Source organism: Aotus nancymaae, unplaced genomic scaffold, assembly GCF_030222135.1.
Source record: "Aotus nancymaae isolate 86718 unplaced genomic scaffold, 86718_ANA_hifiasm-v0.15.2.pri h1tg000063l, whole genome shotgun sequence".
Classification (NCBI taxonomy): Eukaryota; Metazoa; Chordata; class Mammalia; order Primates; family Aotidae; genus Aotus; species Aotus nancymaae.
The window spans coordinates 144,315-168,989 of NW_026988477.1; the positions used below are offsets into that span (position 1 = coordinate 144,315).

The 24,675-nt window shown below is 51.9% G+C and overlaps 1 protein-coding gene across 3 annotated transcripts in view; it reads right to left on the reverse strand.

Moving 5' to 3' along the window:
- The window catches only part of CACNA1B (calcium voltage-gated channel subunit alpha1 B), a 251,939-nt gene that overhangs the window by 55,131 nt on the left and 172,133 nt on the right, over positions 1–24,675 (reverse strand). For all 3 annotated transcript variants that reach the window (XR_010338694.1, XM_064366034.1, XM_064366033.1), the window contains exons 32-35: positions 11,058–11,174; positions 10,634–10,699; positions 8,967–9,058; positions 6,612–6,756 (exon numbers count right to left, since the gene is read on the reverse strand). Coding sequence is in view for 2 of the 3 variants with exons in the window: in XM_064366034.1 (XP_064222104.1) it covers positions 6,612–6,756; positions 8,967–9,058; positions 10,634–10,699; positions 11,058–11,174 (420 nt within the window). In the remaining variant the exon portion in view is untranslated. The remainder of the gene's footprint in view (positions 1–6,611; positions 6,757–8,966; positions 9,059–10,633; positions 10,700–11,057; positions 11,175–24,675) is intronic.

A 24,675-nucleotide genomic window follows, 5' to 3' on the forward strand; every position in this document is an offset into this window, starting at 1 on the left:
TTTTTTTGCTTAATGGTGCTCTATAATTCTTGAAGGCTTTTCTTCACTCTTTTTCATTATTTCTTTTTTTCCCCCTGACTAGTTTCAAATGACCCATCTCCAAGTTCAGAGATTTATTTTTTTCTTCTGCTTGATCAGAGTCACTGTTGAAGTTCTCTGTTGCTAGTTTTTTTATTTTTAATTTCATTCATTGAATTTGTCAGCTGCAGGATTTCTGCCTGGTTCCTTTTTATGATTCCAATCTCTTTGTTGAATTTTTCATTCATACTGTGAACTGTGTTCCTGATTTCATTACACTGTCTATCTGTATTTTCTTGTATCATGTACTTTTTTAAGAACATTATTTTGAATCCCTTTTCTGGCGTTTAAAAAATTTCTTTGTCAATGGGGTCGACTACCAAAGAGTTAGGTTCCTTGGGTGATGTCATGTGTCTTGTGTCCCCTGATGTCTGTACATCTGGTAGAACAAATCATCTCTTCCAAACTTTTTACAGTACGGTTGGGTTTTAGTGTGCCAGATGGAAAGGGTGTATGTAGTTACTGTTTGCAAGTGCAGTGGTATAGTCTCTCTACAACTTCTTTAGCTGCATTTAAAATCAGCAGTTACGGTGGGCACTTCAATTGCCTAGGGTATAGAGGTTTGCAGCAGCAGCAGTGGCAGTGTAGGCTGTAAATGTCCTCAGTGTCAAGGGCTTTGGGGGTCCTGTTATCTTTGTTTTCTCCACAATGGGAAGACTTAGCTAAGGGGACACCTCTTGGTATCAGGTCTGATGGCCTGCAATCAGCTGCAGCACCACTGGGTTCCAGGTCCAGGTGCTCAGAGTGGCTGTGGAGCTGGGGTCCTATGCTTAGAATCTCAGGACCTTATTGTGGCACCTGAGTCTTGGGGTACAGGTTTGCTCTCTGTGGCAGAGTTAGGTGTAGGCTGCCCACAGTGCCAGGATCTGACTCCAAGCAATCCCCTAGCAGGTCAGGCCCAGGGGTGAGATTATAGCTGTGATTTGACTCCTGGGTGGGGTGGGGACAGGGCATAGCACTGGTCCAATTCAGGAAGAAAGGGTGCCCTGAGGTTTTGGGCCCAAGAAGTTGGGTACAGTTGCAGTTCAGGAACCTTAGCCTACAGGGCTTAGTGGCATCTTGGGTCCCAGGGGAAAGGACAGCATGTAGTAGTTACTCTAGACCCTGGGGTGGTGGGGCTTGGCAGTATCTCAGGTTCTGTGAGACCAGGTGTAGCAGCAGCAAGTACCCCAGAATGGCAGAGCAGAGCTGACATTTGAGCTCTGTGGAGGCAGGGAACTCCACTCCTCAGGGCTGTCTCAACAGCTCAGACCCTAGGGGGCAAGTCTAGCTCCAGGGAAGCAGGGCACTAGAGCTGTTTGGCATATGGAACTGGGTGTCTGAGCTGAGCCAATGCTGTATTTATGTGGGATTGCAGGGTACTGTGTCAGTTCAGCCATGGGATGCACAGCCCTCAGTTGAGCCAGGGCACTGATTCCCAGGTGGGGGGGCGGGCAAGGGCAATGTGCTGCTTCATCTCAGGCTTGGGGGATGTGACTGCTCTGGGTGGCCAATGCACTGCTTCTTAGGATGCAGGGAACTGCTTCAACTTAGGCACTGGGGAGCTGTGACTGCTCTGAGTGGCCAAGGTACTGTTTTTCCAGGAGGCAGGGTACCACTTCAGCTCTGGCTTGAGGGCATGGAAGGGAAAGGTAGCTGAAGCAGCTCCACCTCCACTTGGCCCCTCGGGGAAGGGGGTAACAACTGTTGGCAGCTCAGCTTGGGGATGTCGGCCACCAGTCTCCATGACTTTGATGGCAGTTTGCCTCGGGGATAAAGGGAAGCTGTGGCCACTCCAAGAGCAAGACACACTCCTACTGTTGTTCCAGTCCCTAGGTAGTAGACTGCAGCGGCCACAGGGGCCACAGGGGCTGGGCAGTGTTGACTTTGTCTCTGTGGGGACCGTAGCTGTGTGGACTCCAGGCAGCTGCCTCAGCTGGGGTTAGTGCCTTGAGGCCTGCAGGGGACCTGATTGGTGGGGTCTGTAGGTGTCCGAGGTGATGATGGGGGCTGCTAGGATCCTCTCGCTTACCTCCTTACCAAAGGGAAAAGTTTCCCTTGGGTCCCGGCTGACCCCGGTTGTGGGATGGGGTGGTGGTGTTTGCTTGGTGTTTCCTTCCATTCTCGGCGGCCAAGTTTCTGTGCTCACCAATGTCTGTTACTCCTCTGATGTACTCCAGCACTCTCCCTCAGTTATTTTCATTAAAATGTAGTTTTTTGTTTATTGTTCTGTCTTTTTAAGAAGGACAAGCACTAGCGGTTTCTAGTCCACCATCTTGCTGATGTCACTTCTCGTTTCTTAATTGGGTTGTTCTGTTGTTGTTGAGTTTAGCCTAAAGCTGTCTCTTTATGTATTTCAAGTTCAGCCTAAAGATTTCTCTGTGCCTAGTGAACTATAACCTAAATGGAAGTGTAAATAGACTTTGTAACCGATTATTGTGCCAATCATCAAGGTTTGGCCATCAAAGGGGGTCAACTGTCCCAACTGTGTTCAAATAAGGCGGGCGCTAAGCTGTAACTAACCCGGCTGTTTCTGCACCTCACGTCCATTTTCCGTACATCATCTTCTTTTTTCCGCCCATAAATCTTTTTCTGTCACATGGCTGTGCTGCGGTTTCTGAGCCTACTCCGACTCCGGAGGCTGCACAATTTGTGAATCTTCCTTTGCTCAATTAAACTCTGTTAAATTTAATTTGGCTCAAGATTTTCTATTAAAATTCTGATATTAACCCTTTATCAAAAAGGTAATTTGCAAACATTTTCTCCAATTCCTTGGGTTGCCTTTTCATTCTGTTGATAGTGTCCTTTGATGCACAACAGTGTTTAATTCTGAGTAGACCAATTTGGTTTTTCTTTTACTGTGATTCTGGTGTCAAATCTGACTCTGTTACTAAGTAAAAGGTCATAAAGATTTATCCACTGTGTTTTCTTCTAAGAGCTTTATAGTTTTGGCTCTTACATCTAGTTCTTTAATTTTATGCTAATTTTTGTATATGGTATAAGGTAGGGGTCCAACTCCATTCTTTTGTATGTGGATGCCCTGTTTTTCCAGCAGAGTGTCCCTTTGCCATTATATGGTCTTGGGCTTCTCTTTATTGGGAAGTTTTTGGTTACTGAGTCAGTCTCCTTCCTTGTTATAGTCTGTTCAGATTCTCCACTTAATTCAGTCGGTTATGGTAATTTGTGTCTTTCTAGGAATTTATCCATTTCAAAAGCTGAGGTTCTGAACACAGGCTAAGATATTTAACTTCTCTAAAACTCCATTTCTTCATTTAATAATAATAGCAATCCCAGGACTGTCACAGAAACTGAAATAATGTATTCCTAAGACTCTGCATAGTGCCTGACTTAATCAGCAGGCTGTCATGACCAACCTCATTCCCTATTCTTCCATCCATTCTGATCAAGGTAACCAAATCACAACCTAACCAAGTCCCGCCACCCATCCCAAATTCACAGTTCCATTTTTTCCAAGTCATTTCTCTATCAGACCAAGCCATATCCGAGTGTTTCAAAGCATGAGTTGTCCAGCATGTCCAATCTGTGAGGGAAGTACCAGGAGGATTAGGATTACAGTTTCAGTAAAGAGACACCAGTGTTAGCCAAGAACCATGACGGAGGTCCATGGGGACAAGAACAAAGGACAGAGACCACGAAACCCAGGGAATCCTCGTCCAGTGCTGCTCATCCTGGACATGTCTAGTAAGTGCTGGCCCTGTGCATGGTGTGGTACCATAAACGTGGCTTTCTGGGGAATCCCATCTCTGCATCCAGGTACACGGTGAGGTCAGACTATAGGTCTGGCTTTGTGTCCGTAGGTTTGGTGGTTCTTACGGCACCAGATGTCTTTGAACAGTATAGAGACCGACGCCTCAGGAAAGTGATTCTCTGAAAAGCCCACTCTCCCTGCTGCCCACAAGGGGTCTTCTGAGGGATCAGGAGATAACTCAAACATGGAAATCCTTCCCTTGGTTTCTGGCAAGTAGTAACACACAGTTTAGTGGATTCTTTCGTATTTCTCTATCAAAGCATAAGTTTACCTGCCTCGAGTGCACACCATTGCCAACCTCCTACTGTACCCACAAAGCCCACCGTCCGCCACCAGCAGAATTCCTTACGTCTCCGTCTCCTCTGAGCACTCTCCACTTCTTCTAGCTCTGGCTCAAACAGCTAAGAGGATGAATGTCCCCTCTGGTCTCTTCTTTAAAAACCTGTTGTCTGGGGCTCATATCATCTATTAAGTTTCCTTCCTTCACGAAAAACTTAGGACCTGGTTTGTCTCCACTTCTATTCTTATCATTCTTGTTGCTTTTAAAATCCACAGAGATGGGATGACCAACTGCCTGCTCTCTCCATTCCTGAACCTTCTCACCCATCAGCTCAGCTCCTTGGTCCCACAGCTCATGCTAAGCGTGCTCATCACCAGTGATCGTGCTAACGTCAGTGCAGTGACGACGACAATGTTTACCAGGGGCATCGTCATTGCTGCCTCCCGAGTCTCCACCTCACACGTCCCACTCTTGCTCTCATCACCCACCCTCCCAGCTCACGTTTTCAAATACCTGCATCCCAAAACGTGTCCTCATGAGAACCTCCAATCCAGTGGCCTTGCCCCTCACCCTCCTCTGTCCCCAGCTTTGATCCCACATCTAACACAATAATCACACTCCTACACACACCCTTCTCTCCCTCCTTGCACTTGTCTGGAAAATCCCGAATTTGGATAATGCACCTTTCTACCCACGTACCGAGGAGTGAATGTGACTAAAGAAAAGCACAGCCCAAGCCAGCTGTTCCCCTCGGAATCAGGGCCACAGGCTCGAGGTGTTTCCTCGGTGCTGCTCACTGTCAAGACCGGTTCTGTCCCAGCCGTGCTCCTCTCTTCTTACTGGCTCTCAAACTCGCAGCCACGAGGCCTCTGCTCCCACTATGCTAATGGAGACAACAGTGCGCTAAGGCACCGCCGGCCTCTGCCTTTACACGCCCGATACACGATTTTGCTTTTAAATGGAGTCTCGCTCTGCTGCCCAGGACGAAGCGCAGTGGTGCTATCTTGGCTCACTACAACTTCTGCCTCTTGGGTTCCAGTGATTCTCTTGCCTCTGCGTTTTTTTTTGTTGTTTTTTTTTTTTGAGATGGGTCTGGTTCTGTTGACCAGGCTGGAGTGCAATGGCACAATCTCGGCTCACTGCAGCCTCCACCTCCCAGGTTCAAATGATTCTCCTGCCTCAGCCCCTGAGTAGCTGGGATTACAGGTGCCACCACCACGCCTGGCTAATTTTTTTATTTTTATTAGAGATGGAGTTTCACCATGTTGGCCAGGCTGGTCTCGAACTCCTGGCCTCAGGAGATCTGCCCGCCTGGGCTTTCTAAAGTGCTGAGATTACAGGTATGAGCCACCGCGCCCGGCCCAATGGACAATTCTTGGTCATCATCTTGCATCACCTTCCGTCAATATGGTGCATGGCTGGTTACTTCCTCCCTCTGCCCTCTCCTGGCTCTCCACCTGTCTCCCTGACTGCTCCTCCTCAGTTTCAGGATCCAGTGCTCCTTTCTGCCTCCTCAAAGCCCTTAGGACAGAGTCTTCAGCCTTCTTCTGAACATTGTTCTTCCTCTGTGTCAATGCTCATCAAAGTTCAGCACACAGAGTCACCTTGAGTGCTTGTTAAAACTCAGATTCCTGGGTCCATCTCCAAGAGATCCTGATGCAGTCTGGGGAGGGGCCCGGAAGTCTGTATGTCTAACAGGCACTCAGGCAATGCTTTGGACGCAGGTCACTGCACTAAGCTTCGCAATTAGCAGAGATCCAGCGAATATCATGCAGCCCCACAAACACTAATGACAACTCATTTACATCTCCAGCCCAGAGGCTGACTGGGCGTCTCTGTTGCCTCCATCCCTAACCTAATCTCAGCTCCTTAGCACGCCCATCTCAGAAGAAGAACTGCTCACCCTGTGACCCCAGAAAACCCCAGGACGTAGCCTGCTTTTCTCTCTTCTCACATGCCCAACTCTCATCATCAATCATGCCAGCTCTACTTTTAAAATGCAGCCCAATCCCATCTCATGCCCTCGCCTCTCCTTTCTCCAGGCCACTGCTGCCCCCAATCATCTCACTGCTCACTCTGCAGCCACGTCCTCCCCACTCACACAGAAGCCAGGGCAAAGCTGTGAAACATCAAGCAGATCCTGTGAGGCCCCCAGAGGCTTCCGCGCACGCGGAATAAAATCCACACCTCTGGGGCCTGGCCTGCCAACCTCCCCACCCAGTCCGGCTGCTTTCCTTGCACACCGGCTGGGATGCTGTTCCTTCATGTCCCATCACCACAGTGGATGACTTCCAGAAGCTGGAAGTTAAGGGACAGTTGCCCCTGGAAATGTATCGAGGAAGGGCCTTTTCCACGGGTGTCTCTGGGGAAACAAGGGCCATCAGCATGGACTCAGCTTGTGACATGGCCTGGATCAGAGTCAGGGATCAGCAGGAGATGTCGGGGAGCCTGAGCTGCACCGAGACCAGACGTGGCACTGGGAGGGGCACAGTGACCAGGACTCACCAGAAAGGAGCACAGGAAGATGAAGGAGACGAAGTAGAAGTAGGCAAAGTCACTCCCACACTCGGTGGCGTTGGCCTGCTCGTCACAGGCCTGGCTGCTCAGGCAGGACAGCATGATCTCGTGCCAGGCCTCCCCTGTGGCGCTCCTGAGAAGAAGGGCAGAGACGTGAGGCCACAGAGCCGGCCAGGAGCCAGGGGAGCCTGAGCCCTGTGGGGCTTCCAGCATGCCCACTCCTTTGAGCTCCTTCCCACAGAGAGCTCACACGGGTGCAAGGCCTGAGTCACAGATGCTGTTTCTTCAAAAGAACTTTCTGGCATTAGATTTCCAAACTAGTCGTGAATTGGGAAAGCATGCTTACTGTGCCAGGGGCCAGCGCCAGGGTGAGCACCTCTGTGGACACCACAGGCCTGCTGTGCTCCTGACCTCCTCCCAGACACATGCTATCTCAGTCTTCTTCATTTCGAGAAATGGTGACTCTCCTTCCAGCTGCTCTGACCAAAAACGTGGACATCATCTTTGCCTCCCCTCTCTCGCTCCATATCCTGTTCATCAGCTCATCTGCCTTCAAAACATAGCCAGGCTGTCACCACCCCTCACTGTCCTAGGCCAAGCAACCGTGACCTGCCCTGTGCTGTGGCGGCTTCCAAGCTGATCTTCTCACTCTGCCCTACACAGCAGGAAGCAGGTCCACTAAACACAGGTTAGCTCACATTTCTTCTCCTCTCAAAACCCTCCAACAACTTCCCGTGCTCACCAGAAATGCCAAAATCCACATGACTGCGCACAGCACTGTGGGACCTGCGGCCCATTCTTTCCCTGACTTCACCCCCATCTTGGTTCTAGCTCAGTCCACTCCAAGCTCCCTGGCCTCTACTGGTCCTTGAACACCTCGAGAGCACCCAGCCACCCTGGATGCTCCTGCAGAGTCTGCTCCTGGACGCAGCCAGCACCAGGCACTTGCAGGGTACCAGTGGGTCAGAGGCCTGGACCCTCAGCTCCGTGTCTCTGTGTGTGGCCAGCCCCGGGCAGAAGCCAGGTTCACTCCTTACTGAGGACAGCCAGGGCAGGGGGTTCCTGGAGGGCTGCTGCTTCAGCCTACGCCGGGCCTGACTGGTAAGGGGTAAGGGGATGAAGTACTTCCCGTGGAACACAAAGTCCAGGGAAAAACAGAGAGCCGTGAGACCAAAGGCTTCAAAACTAGACTGACTTTACAGGTTTGCCTTAACCCCTCTGCAGCGTGAGGCCGAATATTAACAAACAAGAAAATAAAGTCAACGCAGCCACTAAAGCACAGACAGCACCATCTGGGGCAGCGTCAGCCTGAGGGCCCAAGAAACAAGCCTAAGAGGTCTCTCCAGGCAGCTCAGCAAAGCAGGTCTGGGGCTGAGTTCGCGCCAGCATGTGTCTGCAGGCAGGGTGGGCTGTGTCGAGCATTCCCCAGGGCTGGCTGTGCAGCAGCCCAGTGCGTTTGCATACATGAACTGAAACGGAAAATCCCTAAAAGAGTTCCTTCCTTCTGTCCTGGGCTCATGAGTGATAAACTGATGGAGACTCAGGAGGCAGGGAAACACGTTCACCCACCTCCCCTCTGCTCCCAAGTTCACTCTCAACCCAGGAAAGCGCATAGCTCCCGTTCCATGCCCAGGAACAGCAGCTGGTGCTGAGCCCTCTCCTGGGCACAACTCGGCCAGGAGGCCTCTGAAGGCCCCGAAGCTGGTGCCATGGGCTCTTGGCCCCTCCAGATTCTGCCTGTTACTTGGCTTGGCTGCATCCGGGAGCCCGAGGAATGGCAGCTCCCATCAGAGATGATGGAAAATAAAGGTGTGTTCACAGCAGCAGTTCTGGCCAGCTGGGTTCCTTGGGCCACTAAGTGGCTGGAGATTGTGCCGGCAGCAGCTCCCCCTGTGGCCCTGCCTCCCGAGAGCCCACCACCCCCTGGAATCAACGAGGGCGCAGGTGGAAAGCTGGAGGCCCGCACATCAAGAGAGCCCCTGCTAGGCACCTCTGTCCTCCCAGACCTCTGACTGCAGCCTCACCGCCGGCCCCTGAGCTGCTGCCAGGGAGCACAGACGAGGCAGCAGTAGCTGGCCTGGCCCAGGGCTCCCAGGATGACCTCCCTAAGGGCTTCCCTTCAGCTTGTTCTGAGATTGGGGCAGACATCAAGAGCCGTTGGAAAAGATGAGCAGAGAGAGGGGAAGAACCAGAAAGGCCTGCTGAGGTGCTGAGGGGAAGCCAGTGGGGTCGGGGAATTCAAAGAGGGTGGTCTCCATGGTTGGCCCCCACCCTGCTTCATCCCGAGTAAAGCAGCCCTTGATGGAAGAGCAGACGTCAGCCTGGGCTGACCAAACAACACACCTGAACAGCAGCATCAGCGCTTGCAGAAACGTCCGGAAGTTGTTGTGCCGGTTGATGCTGGTGTCATCATCCAGGGCGATGTTCCCAAACACCTGCAATGGGGAAGAGCAACGTCACGCACTGCCGGGTCTGCAGGAGCTGCCGCAGGAGGCCAAGAGGCCGTGGCACAAGCTTCGGGGCCTTCGGAGGCCCCTTGGCTGAGCTGCACCCAGGAGAGGGCTCGGCACCAGCTGTTCCTTGGCATGGAACAGGAGCCGTGGGCCATCGTGGTTTGAATGTGCATCCCCTGGGAGCACAGGGGAAGTGGGTGAATGTGTTTTCCTGCCTGAGAGGGTGAGCAAGCCACACAGGGACCCCACATGGGATGAGCAGCTGCCCTCCACCAGAGAACTCCCATCCAGGAGAGGCCAGAGTGTGTACCCAGTGTAGACACCCTCTCAGTGGCTAAACACGTGCTGGCTCCAGCTCTGAACCTGTCCACGGACGCAAGTCCACAATACTCATAAGAACGGCCCTGAGCTAGGTTTGTGAGGCCTCTGCTACACATAACACAGCAAGTGTTTTCAAGTGGGATCATCGTCCACTCCAAAGCAGATATTATGTTGGTAACAGGTCTGAAAGATCATGGGAAAATGACTTTTAAAACACATGCAACAGCACAACGGGCTTTTTATCCATTTTAGTCAATTTTTCCACAGTCAGAAATGCAAATGGGTCAGTGATTGTACTTAGCCCAAAATCTGGAATCTGGCTGCAAATTTATGAAGTATCACAAGTCCACAGAGATCAGTAATGTACGGGCTCTTGCACATCACTAGACCAAAGCAGGAAAACAAGATACATTTATTTTAAATAGCATCAGATCTCTGCAAATTTTAAAGCAAGAGTATTCTTCAATCCCTGAAATACAGTTTTCAGTGAACCTTTGAAAAAATGGCACCTCCCATCACAAACTAACATTTGGGTTCTTCTTCCATCTCTACTGTTGGAAAGGGGTCAGAGGCCAAAGATTTATAACTGGGACACTGCTTTATGTTTTTCAAATGCTTTTTCCCAAATAGCTGACAAAATGCTCTTTGGCAAAATAAAGAAAATCGAAATTCTGCAAGCCAAGTTTGCCCAGTGCGAGGATCTGACGTGCTCCTGCTCACATTCTCAGGTGGTTTTCCTCAGCAGCATTAACCCTGGCTGCGGGTCAGGTCTGTCCTTCAGCGCAGCTGCCAGACTCACAGGATGACCGAACGCTGCTGTGCAGGCCGCTCGGCACAACGGCTGTGCTCAAACGCACTGCCACCGCACGGCCAGCACCCATTCTGACCTGTGCCCCAGCACCCTACCGTCACCCCAGAAGCCCACGCAGCCCTCAAGAACACTGTGGTCCATCCACCTGGAGAGGCGGCAATGGGCCGAGGGCCAGAGCTGCCCCACACCAGGGTGGCCCTGGGCAAGCAGCCCAATCTTGTGGCACTTCCGTGTCCTCCTCTGTAAAACAGTCTTTCTGAGGAACATGTAAGTTCATGAAGTGCTCAAAGCAGGATCTGGCTCATAGAGAAAGTTTACTAAGGGTCAGCTGATCATGCCTAAGATTTAACAATCATGATCAGCGCCCCTCTGCTCCGGGGGACGGGGGGCCAGGGCCGCACTCTGTCCCGAAGGGGAGCACCCACCTGCATGCCGATGATGGCGTAGATGAAGAACAGCATGGCGATGAGGAGACACACGTAGGGCAGGGCCTGCAGAGACAGGGGCAGGTCGGCTACGGCGCCTCCCGGCCCCCACGCGCAGGCCTCGTGCTATGGTGGCTGGGCCTGACCCACACAGACCTCAGCCTACTCCAGCTCCATCCCACTGGCCACCAAGCCCCTTCACCAAGTAATGCCCCTGTTTCTTTATCTTTAACTTGGAGTCATCAAACCCACCTCACAGTCCTTTGTGAGCATGACCAAGAGAACCGAGGGACAACTCAAAATGTCTGTATAAATGACAACAGGACAATGGGTGCAACCCTCTTCCAGCCTCCCAGAGGAATGGCCGCTGCGGGTGCGGGCGGAGGAAGGGGGCAGGAAGCTCGGGGGCCCCTGGCCGGCCCACCTTGAAGGACTGCACGAAGGTCCACAGCAGGATGCGGATGGTGTAGCCCTGGCGGAGCAGCTTGATCAGCCGCGCGGCTCGGAAGAGGCGGAGGAAGCTGAGGTTGATGAAATTGTTCTGCAGAGGAGAGGAATTGTTCTCTGACCTTCAGAAGCCCTGAAAGCGCAGGCAAGCTGCTGCCACCCTACAACCTCTTCCCACATCCCTGGGGCCCCAAAGAAAAGTGGTTAAAAAGATTAAAATAAAAAATCTCTGCTTCACAGTCTAAGCAGCAATCGGCCACCAGAAAATCTTCCAGAAGTAAAGCTTGTCCTTGCAAATCACTCCTCATGCAGCAAATCAGAGAAAACCTCCTCGGCTCTAAGGCCCCTCCCCACTCCCGACCACGAGCAACAGAGAGAAAAGACCTGATGCCAGGTGAGCTGTGAAATCACCTGTGGCTGGGCCTCCAACAGTGACCACCTCTGACAGGACACGGCCAAGCTGACCACGTGTGGAGCTTGACTGCTTCTCCCCGAGCACCCCTGAAGGGACCCCCGCCCAGGCTTCACAGCCATGCCTTTCCCTTCCTGGCTCAGTCAGTGAAGTCCTTGCTTGCCTGGGACTCCAGCTGGGACCCGGTAGAGGGGCAAACACTTCCTCTGAGGCTGCTCCAGGTATGTGCAGGTAAGTTATGGAAGGTACAGCTATTCTGCTGCTCACACCAAGGAGGCCACCTCTGCAATCCACAAACAGGCCTCTGCTTTAGAGAACCCAGGCTGGCTAGCGTAGCTCCCTCATCCAAGGGGCTCAAAATCCAGCACAAGGATAAACGGATAAACCTGGGGCTCCACAGATTACCTGGGAGTAAAACCTCCACATAGCGCCAGGGCGCTTGAATTACTGTATCGGCACATCTCTTTCAGGGGAGCAGGCTCTGGGGAGGTGCCCGTGCAGAGATGGGGTGCTTGTGGACCCAGGAGGCTTTCTGCCCTCTGCCTACCTAGAGGTCAGGTGCTCACACACAGCCTGAGAGCAGCTTCCTGCCACTGCAACGTTTTAAAATACGCAAGCAGCTCAGGCTCAGAGACACGTTTGTGTTGTCAGATTCAGTCATCAAATAAAGAAAACACAGATGTGGAATTAGACAGCAGCAGCGGGAGCACGTGCAGGCGCAGAGGCGGAGAGAGGCTGGCAGGGCGTCCGACTCTCCAGGGCTACGTCAGGTGGGAATGAGGCATCACTGGAAAGATGGGTCTCATCCTCACTTCCAGGGGCAGTGGCCTAACCCATACTCAGAGGACATCTCTACCTCGCTCTGCCACTTCCACCGCAGGGGCATGATGGCCGAGGACTCAAGTTTGGGGAATGGCTCTCAGGCAGGATGCCGGAACGGTGGGAGCAGGACTGGTTTTAAACGATATCCATGGCCATTAGGCACAAGGACAGGCTGACTATGATCCAAATCAGCAAGAAGACAGCAGTAGACTTGAGGGTGTGATGCCAGAGGGCACACAAGTGTCCCTATAGCTCCCTAACCTGCTTGTGCCAGGGAAAGAAAATCTCCATGGTAGACAAGCTGGCCATCTTAGGAACACGGGTGCAGGGTGGGAGGGCCGCAGTCTCGTGCCAGGAGGCCCTTATGTAAGATGATGAAGCACAGCCGGGGCTGGAGGCCCCCACTCTGAATCCAAGTGCTCAGGGGCTCCGGAGGGGCAGGGACTGGGGCGACACAGCACCCACCGGCTCAAAGCAGTGCACAGTCGGGCAGCGGCATGGACAAGACTTCCCGAAGACGCTGCCAGGTAAGAAGGAAGGACTGCAAGACAACGGGGCAGGTGAACGGTCTGTCCACCTCACTAAATCCATGAATGCCAAACTCAGCAACCGTCATTCTCTGTTTTTGTGGACACCCACATTCCCCCCAACCCCTGGCTTCTCTCGGGGCTTCTGTGGGTACTCAGAAGCCGGAGGCAGGAGACGGACGCCCTGGAGAGCTGTGAAGACAGACGGTGACAACAGCCACAGATGTCCGAGCACAGCGTGGCAGGCCAGGCACCGTGCCAGCTGCATGCAGAGCAAGGGACAGAAGCACACGCGGCACCACACCGTGCACCTGCACCGTCACCTCTGGCCTCAGCCAGCCCCTCGGAGCACACACAGCCTGCCCCGTCCTCAGAGTCCATGGCTTCCGTTGCACAAGCTCACAGCCACACCTACTTCAAGGCCAGGCCCTTCCTTGCTTCCACCTGAGTGGGAAAAGGTCTGCAGCACCCCAAAGGCACACCATTGTGCCCTCAACGTGGTGGCTGACTCCCCTTGAAGGGACAATGTTCCCTAACCCTTCCATCCTCAGCTTTCTCATCTGCAAAGCAGAAACACGGGGACACCCAGTCCAGCAGGTGAGGAGTACTTGAGAAAAGGGATTTAAAATTGCACTTAGCACTGCAGGACACCCTGCCATGACACCGACCCACTGACCCCAGACCAAGACTAGCGTCCCTGCATCCAAGACCACCACGGCCTCTGGTCGGAGTCATAGGTGAGTGAGGACTTGTGCCGAGGGTCAGCTGGGCACCCCACCCAGATCTGTGGGCCACGCCCCATGCCAGGGGACAAGGCCCAGCAGGTGTAGAAAACTACTCCGTGGCTCCCTTTCATTCTAATGAGGACAGCGAATGAAGACGGGAAAGAGAAGTGCATGTGCACATGCGTGACATGTCAGGTGTGCACGTGTGGTGGACAGAGGACAGGGGACAGTGTGGGGAAGGGCTCTCCGAGGAGGTGATGCTGAACAGGGGCCTAACTGGCGTGTGCAGATGACATCATCTGTGTCTGCAGCATCAAATGGCATTTTCTCAAAACTCAAGCTCCAATTGTGAACTGCTGTATCGCAAGCATTCACTTTTATATGACCTTCAAATAGCTTCTACTTTACAGTAATCTCCACAGTCACAGCTAAAGTTGGGTTGGATACCAAATAACTCTGCTCTAGAATTCCTGAGACCCAGCAGGAAGCTCCGGTTGGACCAGCACTCATGAGCTTGCTGACCGAGGCACACACACGACTCAGTGACACGCAAATGAGGAGCCTCCGCTCTGCTGCCTCTGGGGGGCAGAGCCCCCTTCTTCTACTCAGCCCTACAAGAACCCTTCTCCATCATGAAGACAAATCTCTAAGCCCTGCCCCTGAGCCCTGAACCCCAGGCCTGACCCCACCCACCCCAAGGCAAGGTCCGTCAAGGAAGCGTCCTCTAAGACACTGCAGAGGCCACCTGGGAAGGCCGAGCCTTCCTGATTGGCATAGTGGGGACACAGCAGGTGGGGGATGGCTGTGCAACAGAAACCACGTCCTCGCAGGGACCAGGAACTCATGTCCTGCAAAGCATCCCCAAATTTGGGCCAGTCCCAACAGGAAAAACTGCCCCAGACACTAACCCACTCCAGAAAGCCCACCTCCCTCTCCTTGGCCAGGTCTTAGGGAAGCCCCGCCCAAGGCCAGTTCCCAGAATCAAACCATTCCCCGGAGGGCCCTCGGAAGTCCTGCTGGACACCCAGAGCCGAGGGAGCCAGTCCAGGAGGCCAGAGGGGAGTGGGCTGGAGTCCCAGGAACCAGAGGGCAGGAGAGGAGCAGAGCAAGCAAAGCAAGGACCTTCAAGAACCGTTCAGAGTCGTGAAACCAACCGTTTCCTACATGTGATGTTTTCATGGATGGATATTTGCATATTGTTTACAGATTGGGGAGGTGTGAGCAGCAGGTGCGCAACACACAGACGGAGACATGGGTTTTCGCATTGCATGTTGGTTGGATGGCGTGAGTCAGCAGGTAGGTTAAGGTAAGTCAAGAACAAAAACAGAAAACAAAAGAGAAAATGAGTCATCAACACAAGCGAAAACTCAAACTGATTATTTAACTAGAAAATTTTAGGATTTCGGTAAACTGCATATTTTTCTTAAAATATATCAGATCAAAACAAGTTTTTGAAATCCGTAGGTTATGCAAACAAGGCGGCATTTGCATTCTTTTTTGTAATGCAAATGCAAAGATGACTCGCAGACACTTATTTTTTTATTTCCAGGCAAAGAAATCAATGTCAGTTTCATGCTTGCTTGGAGCCGTCTTTCTGGGTGCCCTTGCTAAAACTCTGTTTTGATTTTTAAGTTGGGAATGGGAACTGACACTCATATTTTTGCCTAAGAAAAAAAAGTGCATTCGTAACGTAAACATATGAAGTGGCTCCGAATGAAAAACAAACACACAAACAAAACACAGCACCACCAGTCCACACGACAGCTTTCCCTCATCTTTTCTCCTCCAGGCAGAGGAGCAGACGACCTAGGCTCCAGGAGTAAGGGTGGCCAGGGGACAGCTGAGCTTTCAATCCTGACACGACTACAACAGCCCCGGCCTCGACTGTCGACTTGTAGCTGAGGGACTGAGTGTGGGTTATGCTGACTGCCTGCATTGCGGCAGACATCTGCCTTGTATCAAGGCCTCTGGCCTATACCGGGGCCTCTTTGGGGTGTGGGGAGGTTTTCCTAGAACCCGGCTGGGCACCGGTGCTCTCTGCACATGTCTGATGTCAGCCAGGCACCCTCCACTGTGTGCCCTCTCAGCAGTCAGCAGTCACTGCCCCTCCTGGAAAGGAGGCTCACACATGCAGAACCCCCTGCCCCAGCTGTGTCCTTGCAGCTGGGAGCTCAGTGTTAAGATCACTTTATTTGATGAGTAAGGATTTCTGTTTCCAAGGAGGAGGCCCTCAGGAGTCAGCAATGCAGCCCACCTGTGCCCCTTGGAAAGCACACTGGGACGAACTGCTCCTGGGTGAGACGCACACGGAGGAGGCAACCACCAGGACACGCAACACCGGGGCTGCGGGAACGAAACTTTTCTGCTTTTTCTGATTAAATGTCAGGTTTCAGCTTATTTCCTTGGATTACTCAGATCATTAACTTTTTAAAATCATAAAGCGTATCATATAAAAGATTATGCACAAATATTTTAAAGAAAAGTAAAACTAAATATCTACATATTCATCACCCAGTTTTAGGAATGGAACATCACCATCGCTTCTGAAGCCTTTCTTGGGTCTCCCTTCCTCCCCTGCAGATCCACAACTACCCTTCCTTCTTGTTAATCACGGCTTGTTATTTCAGCCGTACCATAAACTCCGAAAATGCATGGTATGTTTGCCTGTTCCTAGCCTCTGTGGTGGGATCAGGCCTCTCGCAGGCTCTTCGACCTGCACAGACCCGTGCTCTGACAGCAAAGTGTTTCTGAGAAGCACCCACATCGATGTCACTGGAAGGGGATGCACACACAGAAACCCCCTCAAAGCTGTATTTGCAGTGGGGAACTCAATTTCATGTCATTTGCATATTGTCACTGCTATGTGGCCCTTCACATTAACAGAGCCTAACAACTGGCACATTCTGTTACTGATGGGCACTCAGATGCCTCTGTGTTTGGTCAGCAGAACACTGGTGCCAGGAACACGTGTGAAAATGCCTGTGGGGTCATCTGCACAGAACCCTCTGGGACACACGCCTAGGCGTACAGGTGCTGAGCTGCGTGCACGTGTCCAACTTTTGAGGTGCTGCAAGGCCTCCCAGAGAGGCTGTGCCAGCTGGCATGCCCCTTAGCAGTGCCAGAGTTCTGTGTTATTTTTTTTTAAACAGAGTCTTACTCGGTCACCCAGGCTGGAGAGCAATCTTGTCTCCCTGTGACCTCCGCCTCCTCGTTTCAAGCAATTCTCACGCCTCAGCCTCCCAAGTGGCTAGAATTACAGGCGTGCACCTGGCTAATTTTTGTATTTTTAGTAGAGATGGAGCTTCGCCATGTTGACCAGGCTGGTCTCGAACTTCTGACCTCAGGTGATCTGCCCACCTCAGCCTCCCAAACTGCTGGGATTACAGGCATGAGCCACTGCGCCCAACCTTCTATTCTTTTAAAATATTTTAATGTCAACATTATACTAGTCTAATTAGAGAATTTTCACTCCTTTTCTATTCTCTAGAAAAATGTTTAAGAGTAGAATGACTTTTCCTTATATTATAGGTAGAACCCTAATGTATACGACCACTAGAATCTGATGTTTTCTTTGTGGAAAGATTGTTTATTGACTCAACTTCTTTAATGCTTTAATAAAGAACCATTCATGGTTTCTCTCTATTCTTTTGTCAGATTTGGTCATTTATATTTTTATAGTAATGCATCCACTTACCCAGGTTTTCGAATGTACCAGCATAAGCTGTTCACGGTATTCTCCTGTACCCACCGTCACGACTCTTTCCCCTGCCTCACGTCATGTATTTTATCTTCTTATTTTCCTTTGATTAATCTTGCCAGAGGTGTGTCAACTTTTAAGTCTTTAAAGAACTAAGTTTAGACTTTATTGATTCTCTCTGGTCTTTGTTTTCTACTTTATTAATTCCTATTCTTACATTTTTCTTCTACTTTATTGAGCTTATTCTGTTGCTCTTTGTCTAACTTTTTAAGTTAGATGCTAAACTCACTAATTTTCACAATTTTTCTTTTTCTAATATAAACATTTAAGGCTGTGAATTTATTTCCAAATACTGTTTCAGCTGTTATCTCATGAGTTTTAATAAACAGTATTTTCATTGTTTTTCTGTTATTTATATTTTCTAATTTCCATCATTATTTCATTAATTTACCCATAACTTATTCAGAAGTTTCTTCCTCAAAAGTGTAGGAGGGGCTGGTCACGGTGGCTCATGCCTGCAATCCCTGACCTTTGGGAGGCCACGGAGGGCGGATCACGAGGTAGGGAGTTCAAGACCAGCCTGACCAAATGGTGAAACTCCGTCTCTACTGAAAATAACAAAAATTAGCTGGGCGTGGTGGCGTGTGCCTGTAGTCTCAACTACTCAGGGGGCTGAGGCAGGAGAATCGCTTGAACCCAGGAGGCAGAAGCTGCAGTGAGCTGAGATCGCGCCACTGCACTCCAGCCTAGGCGACAGAGCAAGACTCTGCCTCAAAAAAAAAAAAAAAACCCCAAAGAAGTGTAGAAGGTCCTGTTAGTGTTTCAGCCACACGTGCCCTCTGATCGCTTTGCCTCTGTCCACACCGGCTCCCAATGCACTTTCACACACAGCAGCAGCACTCGTCTGCCCTTCTCCCTCTCTCTCTCATCCTGCCTCCCCACCTCTCTCTCTCCTCTCTCTCTATCTTGTTTTTTAAGAGACAGGGTTTTGCCCTGCTGCCCAGACTGGAGTGCAGTGGTACAATCATAGCTCGCTGCAGCCTCGAACTCCTGGGCTCAAGCGATGATCCTGCCTCAGCCTCCCAAAGCTGTGGGAGTACAGGTGTACCCAGCCCACCTGGGTCTCTTGATGCAAGGACTCCACAGGCTGCTAGAACCTGCAGGTGGAGGACACGCTGCACTTTCCTGCCCCTCACTGGGATAACTCTGATGTGGCATCCACACTGACCTCAGAGCTCCCCTGCAGGAAGGAGCCCAAATCACAGGGAATTGCTTGAGACTGGCTCTCTTCCTTATCCAACAGCCCCCCTCCTCACCAACTACTCCTAGAAACACTTCCAAATAAATCACATTTGGATCACAGGTTCTGATCCAAAGACAGGTGGCACCAGAGGTGGTTCCTTGGAAGGCCACTCTGAGGATGGAGCCCTTGGGGAGTGGCTCACTGGCCAGATTCTCCTGTTGTTGCAAAGTGAGGTGACAGTAACTCTTGGTGTGCATTTAAACTGCTGAAGCGTTCACCTTGGGCAAATCTGTAAAGGGTTGAAAGGGGTGCAATAATGATAATGCAAGATACCATTAGCATCCACAGGCTATCAGGAACGGGCACTGTAAGGGTGGTGGAGCTGGAGAACTGTGGCTAAGAGCCATCCATTACTCTGGGGGAAAAAGCAGTTACAGTGTGAGTTGTCAATTAGCAACTCCAAGTGTAACACGAAGGTGGTCTGTGCTGCGGGTTGTGCTGACCAGCCTGGGACTCGAGAGAGGACCAGGGCTCTAAAGAGGGCTCACAAGTCTCTCACGCTCCAACATCAACACCCGGGGAGGGAGGGAGGCCCTGACACAAACAGCAGGAGCGCCAGCGTGGGCGCACCCGCAACGAGAGCTCTCAGATGCCCTGGGCCCACCTGGGCCTGCAGGAGTGGCCCCTACCGCTGCTGGAGGACCTCACTTGGTCTTGCCTGAATACCTGCAGGAGTCTCAGCTGAGGTGGATGCTTTCCACAACAGTACTCACCCTCCCCAGGATCCACCTCACTTCCCATGCCAGCCACTAGACCCATAACCTGAGTTTTCATACAGCCTGACTGGGGGAGCTGTGGTTCGGCTGAGTGAGAAAAAAGGCTGCTCAGTGAAGGGCTGTGTGATGTGAGCAAGGTGGGAGGGACTGGATGAGGATGGCTGGAAGACAGGCTAAATAAAAGCTATTTTTAATATAGGGGAGGTTTCTCCCATGACTCAAGATCAAGTCCCTGGCAAGGGCACCTGAAGCAGGTGCTGGCAGGCTGCTGGGATGACTCCCAGGAGCTTGGAAAACCTCATGGCCCACATTAAATGAGGTGGGGGTGCCAGAACTGCCTTAGCAGATGCTGGGCACAGGACCAACAAGCTCAGAGTGGTGGGCATGCTAGAAAGAGCCTACCGTGTAAGATCCGAGAGCCCACGAGCCAACCAGCTTCTCAGAGGCAGCTGAAACCACAAGCGTTTTCGGAGGAGGGCACTGGCATCACTCACAAGGGCACTGGTGGCTACCTTCTGCAGACCAGGGTTGATGGGAGGAGATACTGCCCAGAAACGGGGATTCCTTTGGGAAGACAGGGCTCCGGAGCCGCAGAGGCCCCATGGCAGCAGACAATCACACGATGCTGGCTCCCTTCCAAGGCTGGTTGCCTGGAACCACCTCAATGGGCAGCGAGGCCTCAATGGAAACCCAGAGCCCTGACCAGCAGAGGTCCACAGTCGCAGCTAATCGACCATGGCATTCTTAGAGGCAGGACGGGGGGGCAGTGCCAACAAGAATGCTGCCTGAGATGAATGTATGTCCACACAGAATTCAAAAGAAGTGAGCAGAAGGCTGACGCCAGCCACCGCAGTGGACAAACACACGCCTCCCTAGCCTCTCAGATCCAGGGTCCACAGCTTAGAGGAGAGACCGGGCCCCCTTGCAGAGGAATCCCACAACACGAAGGAGTCTACGCAGCAGTCATTTCTGTGCCCCTCAAGGAGCTCTAGCTCATTTACTTGAGAAATTGTACACTGGAGAAAGAAGAATCCCCTGAATGATTTCCTGCTTTGTTTTTCAGAAATGGAGTTTGGCTTTTGTTGCCCAGGCTGGAGTGCAACGGCACCATCTTGGCTCCCCGCGACCTCCGCCTCCCAGGTTCAAGTGATTCTCCTGTCTCAGCCTCTTGAGTAGCTGAGATTACAGGCATGAGCCACCACACCTGGCTAATTTTGTATTTTTAGTAGAGACGGGGTTTCTCCATGTTGATCAGGCTGCTCTCAAACTCCTGACCCCAGGTGATCCACCCACCTCAGCCTCCCAAAGTGCTGGGATTACAGGCGTGAGCCACCACGCCCAGCCTCCCTGGATGTTTTGAAGGCTGTTGGATATAAGGTCCAAGATAACATTGACACCAAGGAACTAAAATGCGATTGTGGTTCCATGTCAGCGTGTGTGCCCGCAGAGGCCAGGTCGCCAATGAACCCCTGGTCCAGGCCCGTCTCTCAGAGGTCTCGTGTGCCCACAGACACAGCTAGTGTTCATCTGCCTAGTCCTCACTCACTGGCAGAACCTTTCACACTGGCCCCTCAACATGTGAATTAGACGTAACGACAGAAAAGTCCTCAGCGCTAACACCCGCTAGCCAAAACAGCAAATTGTAACACTGCATCCAGTCTGGAGTGGAGGAGTTAGTGCCACCTCGAAGAATCAAAAGATAAAAGGGTGGTCTACACCTCATTCCCATTTAATTCATCAGTATAGACTGTGCAAGAAAGCTGGATCGCAATGGATGACCGTGACTACTGCCCAAATAAGCCGAGCTCAGTGCCCACTGCTGTGGGAGATTTGGTTTCTTTAGTAGAACAGATCGACTTAGTCTCTGGGACTTGGCACACAGATGCCAATCTGGTGGGCACCCTCTTTTTAGCAGTCACTGCTGAGCAAGGTCAGAAGCAGTCTGCATTCATGGCAGACGTTCACGGTCTGACCCTATGTCACAACACAGTCCAAAGGGACTGCAAATCATTTGGAATTCTTTCTTATTTTTATTTTTTAGAGACAGGGACTCACTTTGTGGCCCAGTCTGGAATACAGTGGTGTGATCATAGCTCACTGCAGCCTTGACTTCCTGGGCTCAAGAAATCCTCCCACCTTGGCCTCCTGAGTAGCTGGGACTACAGGTAAGCACCATGCCTGGCTAATTGTTTAAATTTTTGCAGAGACAGGGTCTCGCCATCTTGCCTAGGCTGGTCTCCGACTCCAGGGCTCAAGCGATCTTCCCGCCTTGGCCTCCCAAAGCCCTGAGATTACAGGTGTGGGCCACTGTGCCTGGCTAAGACGTTCTTCAGAACACCACACTGGTCCACCACATCCATGTTATGCCACTCAGATCAGATGCCCTGACGCACTCCAGGGCACAGGTGATACATCCGATAAGGATTCGTGGACCTCCCATGTCAGCGAAGTTTTTAGGTGTCCAGTGGTCTGGGCTATGCCAAGACAAGGACTCCAAGGACAAGGAAAGGCAAAGCCACACCGGGGATGTGAGTGGATCCCAGCTGAGACAGATCACTGCCCTTTCCGGGAGGTGTTCTAGTACCATCAGCTTACCACTAGGTGGCTGGTCATACTCCAAGGTAAGAGACAAGTTATAACTGCACCTCGCACTTCTACTGCGGGCAGGCTGCTTTGGATTTTGGAGATGGTATAGGCCACTTAGGAAATACTGCTGTGACTCAAAACGCTGCCAACTTTGAGAGGTTTCAGACCATGAGTGGGGTCTCTAACAGACCCATGCTATGATAGCAGTGGCCCTGCCACTTGGGCCACAAAACCCAGCAGCCCCCAGGGACCTTGATGTTTATGTGGTACAAAAGGACACCGGGTAAAGTCTCAGGAAAGTCTTCACAGAGAAGTCAGTGCAGACACCCAGCATTTGGGAGCAGCCATGCCATCTACAGAACAGAAGCATAATGAGAGGGGCCAAACTAGCTCCTGGCCCTGGTGGCAGCCGTGTGTGTCACCACGAGATATTGCCATCTATGACACCAAAACATCTACGCATAGTGGTGTGCTGTCAGACCCACCACAGGCCCAGTGAACAAGGGAAGGGGTACGTCTATGACCGAATCCAAGCATGTCTAGAGGGCACAGCACAAGACACGCGGCCCAGTCCCCCATGACACACACGTCTGTCGACCAATGACATCCTCAGCTCACTCCCGCCATCACTTCATGGGGATTCACTACAACTTAGGGGAAATGCAGGCCTGGTTTGTGGGTGCATTTCCTGGTGTACTGCTGCAGGCCTCACTACAGCCCCACACGAGAACAGCCTGAAAGACAGTGGTGGGGCAGAGCCCTGGGCAGGGTACCTGCCCAGCTCTGCATGTGGGGGATAACAAGTTGCCTGTACTGAGGATAACAGGGTCCTAGGCAGGCACAAACGGCTGGTCCAGACCCTGGAGGTTGTGAATAAGGTCTAGGGGAGAGGCAGACAGATGAGCCTTGGGAACAGGCATGGGGCATAGGCCTCTGTTTTGCAAACGAATGCTCACCATGGGGCACTAAAAACCAAGCACTGGGATAAGTCGACCAACAGATACCGGCCAGCCTCTGTCCTCACCAGTCCCACTGTCCGCACAGCAGACTTATGGATAGGATGACCACCATGGCCAAGAGCCTCTCAGCAGCATGATCCAGCCACAACCACTGACAGTCATCTACCGGGTACGAGCAGACGGCAACGCTGGGCCTCCATTTGGTGCCACGCCTTGTGCTTGTCAAGCAGCCACCTAGTAAGCTGATGACTCTGGAACACCTTCTCCTGGAAAGGGCAGTGATCTGTCTGACCCGGGATCCACTACATCCCAGCTGCGGCTCTGCCTTCCCTTGTGCAGTACCACGCCAGCACTAGCATCTGAGGGCTGGTACCAGAGATTTACCCACACAGGACTCCATACAACGCCAGCTCGGAGCACACAGGGGATGCATGCGAGCCAGGTGACCGTGGGGTCCGCCGGATCATCTAACGCAACACCACTCGGGAGTGCTGCCCTGACCAGGCACAGATAAAATGCTGGCTTAGTGATATACCTCATGGGGTTCGGGTGCCATATTTCAAGACGAACCAATGGCCAATCGATGGTACTGGGTGCCCAGTCGGTAAAATGCATGGATCAAAGAAATGGCAAAAGAGAAGCGGCCACACTCGCCGCCGCTCTGGAAACCCTGTATGGACTTTGTGCTCACCTTCCACAGTTTCAGGTCTGGCAAATCCAGAGGCCCCGGTTCAAGGGGTGGAGAAGGCTTCTACCACACAACACCAGGAGCCGCGGTGGCCACCTGGGGCCAGCAGGCATCACACAGAGTTGACATGCTGGCCAGATCACCTGACCCTGATTGTTGTGAAGGGCAGAGCTGCCACTGCATAATTCTTCACTGGGCCCTTCTACATGCTCCTATGACCAGTCTTAACTGCGATTGGATTACTACAGCAGCCAGGGCTGGACAAAGGAATGGCAGCAAGTAGGGGCCTGGGATGCACAGGGCGGAGGGTCTGTGTCGTTGCACCAGGCCAGGAACCAGTGCAGCAGAGGGCTGGCCACAGGTCAGGGGCTCTGCAAAGGGTGGTGGGGGAATGAGATGATGAACATCAGCTCTGCTTGGACCAGCACAGCAGAGGGAGCTCTGCTTTGTCTTCCAGAGGCCATGACCAGCACCGTCCTAAAGAATGAGCACAGTGAACCCTACGTAAAGTGTGGGCAGAGCTGAATGCCACCAGGAAAGAGCCCTGGAGCTCCAGTGGGTCCTCCTGTGATGGCGTCAGACATCCCCTCAGCCCCAACAGCTTGGGCGGCAGAGCCTGCTTCGTGGCGCTCATGCTTCACTTTTGGGGAACCAGAAGCATCTGAGAACTGACACCCCAAATGCAGCCCTCAGCCTAACGCCGTGCAGAGGGTGCAGGGGCAAACGTGCTGCAGCCCCCTTTCTCTGCAGGGATAGCTCTGAGGTGCAACCTATGCTGTTGCCAGAAGTCCCTTGGGAGACGACCCAAACTGACCCACCAGGACTTGGCTCGGGATGCAGCATTTCTGGTCCTTCTCTTTCCACCCATTTCCCATGCCCCTCTACCGGTTTCTACTGGGAACACTACTTAAGAAATTATTTTTATGTGAGTGCTCGTTTCAGAGTCTGCTTCTAGAGAATTCAACCTAAGAGCAAACAAGTGAGATTTTCTGCCATTTATTTCCAATGTAATATTTTGTACTCAAAGAAGTTGCTTTATGATTCAGATGCTTTGAAATTAGTAGAGACAAGTTTATGCCCCAGCGCTGGTCAATTTTAAGACACGATCCACATATGTTTGGTAAGAATGAATATTTCCGGATATATATACACACACATAC